This window comes from Echinops telfairi, unplaced genomic scaffold (genome assembly GCF_000313985.2).
Source record: "Echinops telfairi isolate 266 unplaced genomic scaffold, ASM31398v2 ScPeMD7_7421;HRSCAF=8459, whole genome shotgun sequence".
NCBI classification, from domain to species: domain Eukaryota; kingdom Metazoa; phylum Chordata; class Mammalia; order Afrosoricida; family Tenrecidae; genus Echinops; species Echinops telfairi.
Window position 1 is genome coordinate 12,404,377 of NW_022111321.1, and position 8,826 is coordinate 12,413,202.

Consider the following 8,826-nt stretch of genomic DNA (forward strand, 5'->3'; position numbering starts at 1 on the left):
GGGCACCATCAACTTTCTTCACCACTTTTGCTTATGCACCCTCTTTGTCCTCAGCGATTGAGTGGGGACAGGCTGGTGGGGACACACATTTTTTTGAACCCTCTCGGTGAACCTTGTATGTGCTCTCTGCTCTTGTGTTTTTGTTATTATGAAATATAATTTAAAAGCAAAGTTGGGGCTTATGTTTTTACACACAGATCAGAGAAAGGGGCTCATTATTTTGTGTTAATTTTGTCAGACTAAGCGCTGTCTATTTTTGTCATCTGACATTTCAGGCAGATGATACTATCAAGATTGCAGAAGCTCTTTTATCTGACTTGTCAGGGTTTCGATCGCTCCATCGAAGTGCTGAAGATCTTTCAGATCAATTTAAGCTTTATGAACAAGAACAATTTGATGATTGGTCCAGAGATATTCAGTCAGGCATATCTGATTCCAGATCTGGTTTGTGGTAAGTATAAACATTTAACTAGTGAAATCTACACAGGAATCTTTTTCCTTATGTTTTGAGTCCAAAGGGAAGATGTAATTATTCTTCCAGACTTAATACTTTTTCTAGACTGCTGGTTCTCCTTTTATTTCTGCTGTTGTGTTGGTGACCGTGGTTACTTTCAGATCAATATTTAAGTCATTGAAGTTGGAAACCTTGAGGAGTAGTTGACTGCTTTCCTTTGCTTCTGATGTTTGTTTTCCAGAACCATAGATTCCGTTTCTTAAAATTAGATTTTTTCCCCCCCATGGTTTCTGTTGCTGCTATCCATATACGTTCCCACCTTATTTAAACTGTATTGAACCTAACTTAATTGGTTAATCTAATAGTGCGATCGGGAATTTAAAGTAGGTGGTCCTGGAAAATGATTGTTTCTTTTACCACAGGTTAACTTTCCACAGCATAAGGATATATGGTCTATATCCTTAGAAGCATGCAGTGGCTTTCTTTAAGTAAATTTCTCTGTCATATGAAATCAACTTTATCTGTAGGGCTACAAAGTACATGTTAAGCCAGAGATGGTAACTTCTTAAATGGAATGAATAATTTTATTTTATTTTCTATATGAGAAGACTTCCAAAGGTATGTTGACAACTAGGAAAAATGATGAGGACAATAACATGATGTGAATATAACCAGTGCACAGATGATTGTGTCTAGAAGTTATTGGATGGCAGTGGGTTTTGCTTTGTGTATTTTCTCCAAAAATAAAATATCTTAAAAATGCTTGTGGAGAAATTGAATTAAAAAATAATGGAATTGTCCCTCCAAAAATTTGAAGAACCATCCTATGTGGAATTCTGTTTCTAGAGAAAGAACAGAGGAATCAAAAGGTGCTAAGGCACAGTGAATCTAACATTAATGCCATTTAGCTTTTTTTTTTTTAAGCTTTTAATCATTTTATTGTGAGTGCTTACAGGTATTAAAACATTCCATACTTCAATCACATCAAACAGTATTGTACAATTGCTATCACAATCAGTTTCAAAACATTTTTTTTCTTCTTGAACTTCTTGATAGCAGCTCTCCTTTATCCCCTTCTTCCCCCACCCTAGCCCTCAGGAACCTTTACTTATTTAATTTTTCCCCTTATAATAGGTTCTTCTTTTTTGGGCCATATCTTACACAATCCAGTATACCCATTCACATACAATTCTGTTGTTCAATCTCATTGAGTGGGGTTATACTGCCATCAGTGTTATCAGCTCCCTGTTCCATACCCCTTCTAGCCCCCCCACCCCCTCCTCCCACAACCGGGAACTATTACTTTTGTTACTGTTTTTGAAGGGTAAGACCATTTCGTTTTTCCCTTCTATCTTGAGGATACTTGAAGGATATTCTAGAAAAGAAAGAAACCAAAGAACATTTGCACACTCTTATCAGTGCGGTGAAGGAACCCTGAATATTTACACTCTCTACAATATAGTGAAGGAGCCTCGTGCAGTGGGTTAGGTGTTAGGCTGCTAATTTCAAGGTTGGCAGTTCAAACCCACCAGCTGTTTCAAGGGAGAGAGATGAGACTGTCTGCTTCTATGTAGATTTACAGTCCTGGAAATCCTATATAGCAGTAGTTCTCAACCTTCCTAATGCCGCGACCCTTTAATACAATTCCTCATGTTGTGGTGACCCCCAACCATAAAATTATTTTCGTTGCTACTTCATAACTGTAATTTTGCTACTGTTATGAATCGTCATGTAAATATCTGATATGCAGTGTTACAAATGTTTCAGTGTTTCAGTGTTACAAATGTTTCAGTGTTACATGAACATAAAGCATAGTGATTCATCACAAAAACAATAAGTAATTATATATTGTGAAGTATTTATTTCTAATAGCAGATAATGAAATTTTGTCTTGAAGCTTGGTGTAGCATTGGTAACAGTCTTCACGCTGGGTACTCATATTTGGTACTCATGTGGGTGGACCCACCTGGAGACGCTTAGAGAAGCGGTGTCTCAGTGTCTAAGACCATTGGAAATATGTTTTCCCATTGGTTTTTGAATTTATCACTATGATGTTCAGGTACGTCTTGAAGGGTAGCATGCCAAAAGTCTGAGAACTGCTATAGAGAAAAGTCAGTTTACTTTGTTCAACACAGTGTTTCCCATTTGTTTTTAAAAACTTCTTTTCCCACCTTTTTTTTCCCTTTCCATTTTGGGATTCTAACCCAAACGTGTTCTGCAGAATCAGTGTTCTTTGGAACACATTTTGGGAAATTCTGGAATGTAGATATTAAATCTCTTTCGGGTGAATAAGATTAAGGTAATAGTTTTCACACAGATTTTAGGTTCATATAGGAAAGTTTAGGTTTAAATGATCATTTTAGGCCATTTCAAAATACTTTATATTGTGTGTTAAATAGGCTGAGTAGATCTGTTCTTTGCTTTCATTAACTTTTAAGATCTGCAATTTCTCTTAATTGTGAGTGACTTGATAGAATGCAGATTGTATAAAAGTAATCCTAAAAGAAAGCAGTAAACATCCCATACATACGCATTACCTAGCTCAGCAGTTCCGCAATCCATACTGATTAGCATATACCACATTAAATTTGGCTATTACAACCTTTACATGAAATGCAGAGATAGGACAATACTTAGGTAGTGAAGCAAAGGGTAAAATGATTTAAACATTTGAATGTCTGTACTCCTGTTAGATATTGAAATATTAAAGCCAGCTGATTAAAAAGTTTATAGGTTTAGTATTAAGGTAGCAAAAGGACATTGGGCCTCCACTAAAGTATTCCCTCAATGCAAGAATACTTTCTTCTATTCAATTGGCATTCTATGATGCTCACCTTACCGACACAACTGCTGAAGACGAAGTGGGTGAATAAGCAAATGTGGTGAAGAAAGCTGATGGTGCCCGGCGATCAAAAGATATAGCATGTGGGGTCTTAAAGGCTTGAAGGTAAACCAGTGGCCATCTAGCTCAGAAGCAACAAATCCTACATGGAAGAAGCACATCAGCCTGTGCGATCATGAGGTGTCGAAGGGATCAGGTATCAGGCATCATCAGAACAAAACTTACCATAGTGAATGAGACAGGGAGTGTGGAGTGGAGACCCCAAAGTCCATTTGTAGGCCACTGGACATCCCCTTACAGAAGGGTCTCGGGGAGGAGACGCGCCAGTCAGGATGCGATGTAGCAATGATGAAACATAACTTTCCTTAAGTTCCTAAATGCTTCCTCTCCCCCGCTCCCCTCAACTATCATGATCCCAATTCTACCTTGCAAGTCTCGCTAGACCAGAAGATGTACACTGGTACAGATAGGAACTGGAAACACAGGGAATCTAGGGTAGATGATCCCATCAGGTGTGAGTGGCGATACTGGGATCATAGGGGTGTGGGTTGGAAACGGGGAACTGATTACAAGGATCTACATGTGACCTCCTCCCTGAGGGATGGACAACAGAAAAGTGGGTGAAGGGAGACGTCGGACAGGGCAAGATATGACAAAATAATAATTTATAAATTATCAAGGGTTCACGAGGGATGGGGGGAGTGGGAGGGACAGGAAAAATGAGCTGATGCCAGGGGCTTAAGTGGAGAGGAAATGTTTTGAGAATGAAGAGGGCAATGAATGTACAATTGTGCTTTACACAGTTGATGTATATATGGACTGTGATGAGTTATATGAGCCCCTAATAAAACGATTAAAAAATCTACTAAAATTTATTAAATAGTTTAAAAATCTACTAGAAATATTAAAGCAAGCTGATTAAAAAAATCTAAGGTGCCTTATAAGAAATGAATCAGAAGGTTTTTGCTGTAGGCGAATGTGATGACAATTTTGAGTCTCGATTGAAGGTTAGGATATTGATTTTTCTGCCCTTGAAAATGCCTGGTTGCAATATTGAGGTGATAATGTATTTTGAATATACAGTTTGTTCCCAAGGTAAGAATTGTGAAATACTATTTGACAAAACAAATTTAATGAAAAAATGCAACCTGAAAGCTCTATTTTTTTTTTTTTTCACTTTAAGCCGATCAGATTTTGGTCTTGAAAAGAAGTTGTAAAAAACGCTTCTATTCATCAAAGAGTGAGAACATGAAAGCTGAAAATGTTCATTTTGTTTTGTAGTATTGAGGCCAATAGTCGCATTATGGAATTGGATCCTAATGATGGATCATTAAAAGTGCATTATTCAGATCGTTTGGTTGTTCTTCTGAGAGAAGTCCGTCAACTTTCAGCCCTTGGCTTTGTTATTCCTGCCAAAATACAGCAAGTCGCAAATATTGCACAGAAGTTCTGCAAGCAAGCAATTATTCTTAAACAAGTATGACTTTTAAAAATAATGTGTTTATTTTGAGTTGGTGCCTTTAAAATACACTACTGTAAGGGATTTTGCTCTGTTTTTGATTTTTGAAAGCTAATAGAAGAGCACCACTTACTTAGTCTTGTGAAATTATGGTTCATTAAATGAATGATTACAATTTGCTTTGTAACCTATATAGGAATTTATTTATTTGAGGTATTGTTATTACTGTTTATTATAAAAGCTTTTAGAATAATCATATATTTTTCATTTTCTTTCATACTACTTACTTGAGTCTTAAAAAAGCATCTAATAAAATGATCATCTGCTTGCCTTCTGGGGCAGATTCCTAGCGAGTGATCAGTCTGATGGACGGGTCTGTGTTTCTAGTCATTTCCTCTCTCTCTGTCTCGTCTGCACAATTCCATTGTGTCGTTTCCTCTGCCACGGTGTCCTTGACATGGCTTCTAAGGCTTGTCTTATGTCTTGTTTATCCTTCCTTTGGCTCTCCCTCCCTCTGCTCTTCATATTAAGTCTCCCCCAGGGTTTTGTTAAGATGAAATGGATCTCTTCCTTAAACAGGTCTTCGATTGCGGAAGTGTGTTTTCTTTGGCTGTAGTTCCCAGCACAAAAGTATGCTTTCCTTTAGTTAATTGTTCCTTTTGTGATAACATAGTATCGTGGGAAAAATCACTATTTCAGCACTTTTCATATTGTGTTAGATTCTGTCATTTCTTTACCTGATTATTAGATCTTAGAGGGCAAACCCTTGTACCTTGTGTGTTTTATCTTTAATGTATTCTTTTATTCAGTGAATATATTATCGAGTACTGTCAGCACTAGAGTGTATTAGGATACAAGAATAGAGAAATTATTTTAGAGGCTGTTGTACAGTTTCTCAGATTTAGCAACTATTAATATTTTATACCAGATGATTTTTTTTATGAGGCTACAAGGTGTGAACATTTTAGGATGTTTAGCAGCATATCTGGTCTCTACCCCTCTCGCCCCTACCTAATTGGGTCAATCAAACATGCCTTTAGACTATGCCAAATGTCCCCTGGAAAACAAAATGATCACTGGTTGAGAATGATGGGCTAGAGAAGAAAGCAGACGATACATTGAGTGTTCATGAACTATCAGTCACTCTGGTACATGAGTTTATTTTTAGTGATTTGGTTTAGATCCATTAAACATCAGCCTGAGGATCAGAGACATAGTTTTACCAGTCTTTCATAGCTAGTAAGTTCTGAAGGTGAGGTTTGATAGTAGGTCTCTCTGACTCCTAAGCTGTAATTTTCCTTTAGAGATCATATAGTGATCATAGATCACATATGAAAAAATTGACAAAAAATACTGACTGTAAGTCCTATTTTATAGATGTTCTGAAGATTCTGAAAGCATGAAGGTAGTGCTTTTCTTCTCCTGATTAGGGCTAGAGGTATTATCAGATACATGTCTATGAAAGAATGATGTTTGAGTCCCATCTAGAAGAATATGTGAGGGGTCTTCAAAAAGTTCATGGGAAAATCCCACTCATCTTGTAATTCAGTGTTCCCTCCTGTGTTTGATGTTCTCTCTGTGTGTGTGTGTGTGTGTGTACACGTAAGCACATACTTAGCTAGAGTAGGGAATATATACTAGCTTTGGGATAGCAGTATTGCCAGATTGCTGGAAAAGTATTCACTTCTTTGCTTCTAGCAGTCATAGCAGTGCTTATTGGGTTCCTACTATTGTGGTACAGAGTAAGTAGAGCGTATATTCTTTACTAAATAAGGGATATGCTGCTGTGCATTAGTGGGCAGAAGAGAAGTCCTCTGTATAGCATTACTTAAGAAATATGTTTTAAGCACCTACTTTGTGAAGTTTTAGGGGAAACAAAAAAATAAAAGAACTTCTCTTTTTAAAGGTTTTAGACTCACTAATTTCCCTTCACACCTTATCTTATGTAAGGCAGTTTTGACTTACAAATATACCTAAAGATATTTTTTTGTGTTCTTTAGTTCCCTATAGTAGAATTAGTTTATATTATTTATCAAATTGTTTAAAATTGAGTCCTAAAAAACGTTATTTTCACTAGATATGGTGGTACACTGGTTAAGTACTCACCTACTAACTGAATGGTAAGCAATTCTAATGCAACAGCAACTCTCAGGGAGTAATAAATACATGGTGATCTGCTTCTGAAAGGTTATTGTCTAGAAAATTCTGTTTTGTTCTGTCCCATAGGGTTGCTGTGAATTGGATTTAATGGCACCTAACAATACCACATGACTTGGAAAATTATAGAAATTTAACACTTATTTTTTGATTGCATGTATTAATGCATGAATAGTCATGATATTGGAGGAAAATGTTTTATATTAAAGTTTATGATTGACAAAAATTAAAAATTTTACTGGAACAGTTACAACTTTGAAAAGATGCATGCTGTTTATTTTTAATTGTTGTTAATTGGATTTTTCCTTTTCAGGTGGCGCATTTTTATAACTCTATTGATCAACAGATGATACAAAGCCAGAGACCAATGATGTTGCAATCTGCCTTGGCATTTGAGCAGATAATTAAGGTAAATGGATTTTTTATATTAGTGTAAATAGATTTTACGTGTAAAGTATTTCTTAGTATTTCAACTGAAGACAACAATTAGTGTAGGCTTTTAATTTTGTTCTACAAAGACTTTTTCCCCACTTACCAAGTAACATTTTATGCCACTGTACATTGAGGTGGTCATCATGTTTCACATATTTTTATACTTATTTTTACAAATTAAAAAAAAAATTTTACTGGGGGCTCTTATAGCTCTTATCACAATGCATCCATCCATCCATCGTGTCAAGCTATTTTGACCAATTTTATCAACATGAATGATATTTAATTTGTAAGATATTACATTTGCTGATCCTTTAGGGGTTGTGATCTATCTTGGGAAGACTAGTGTTTTTTCATTATCTTCTAGTTTTAGAATTTAACTTTAAAATCTGCACATGAAATTAGGAATATATAATTTGAATAAATAAATGAATAAATGCCTCTATGGTGTTGCTACGTCTTACAGCCTATAATGCCATTCTTTCTTTTTTTTTCTCTGAATAATATTTTTATTGACATATGTACTCATTTCAATATATCCCTTTCCTTCTCATACAGTTCTGTTGTTCAATCCCATCAGGAGGGGCTATACAATCATCAATGCTATCAACTCCCATTTTCCGATTTCCCCCCACCCTTCTGACTTCTCGTACTCTGAGGGAACCCTTACTCCTGTCAGTATCTCTTAGGGGTCATCTATCTTGACCACCATGTACTGAGAAATCTTAAATGTACAAATGAATATATGCAAGTCTAACATGACCAGTGAGGTATATCACATACAGACTATAATAGTAAGGGGAAGAAATTCTAAGAACTAAAGGATAGTTATGCGGTTCATCAGTGCCACACTGCACCCTGGATTTATCCTCTGTTCCCTGAGGCTTTTCTATGGGGGACTGTCCAATTGTCTTGCTGGTGGACTTTGGGTCTCCTCTACAGCCACTCCCCTTCATGTCAATTTGGATGGGTGTTTTTTTAACTTCTGATACCTCTTCCTGTCGACCCTTCATGATCACACAGGCTGGTGTGTTTCTTCCTTGTGGGCCTTGTTGCATCCCTGCTACATGTCTGCTTGTTTATCTCTAAGCCTTTAAGATCCCAGATGCTATAGCTTTTGATAGCCAGGCACGATTAGCTTTCTTCACATTTGTTTATGCATCCATTTTGTCTACAGCAAGCTTGTCAGGGAGGTGGATATCATACAGTGCAACATCATTAGAATAAACCATTCATGTACAAAGGTAAGATTTCAGGAGAGGCCCAAAGTCCATCTGCTTTCTGGTTACATTTACATATATATACATACATAAATAAACATACCGTATATACTCAAGTATAAGCTGACCCAAAAATCAGCGGAGGCACCTAATTTTACCACAGAAACTGCATAAAAAATGTGCTTAAAAAACTCTGGTTATAAAAAACCAAACAAAACAGCTTATACACGAGTATATACGGTACACATTATGTAATTATATA

General features: G+C 36.4%; 1 protein-coding gene across 1 annotated transcript in view; it reads left to right on the plus strand.

Annotated features, from left to right (window-relative positions):
* The window catches only part of DYNC2H1 (dynein cytoplasmic 2 heavy chain 1), a 298,686-nt gene that overhangs the window by 19,662 nt on the left and 270,198 nt on the right, over positions 1–8,826 (plus strand). Inside the window, exons 11-13 of the mRNA XM_030887685.2 lie at positions 276–451; positions 4,578–4,773; positions 7,226–7,321. Of these exons, the coding sequence (XP_030743545.1) occupies positions 276–451; positions 4,578–4,773; positions 7,226–7,321 (468 nt within the window). The remainder of the gene's footprint in view (positions 1–275; positions 452–4,577; positions 4,774–7,225; positions 7,322–8,826) is intronic.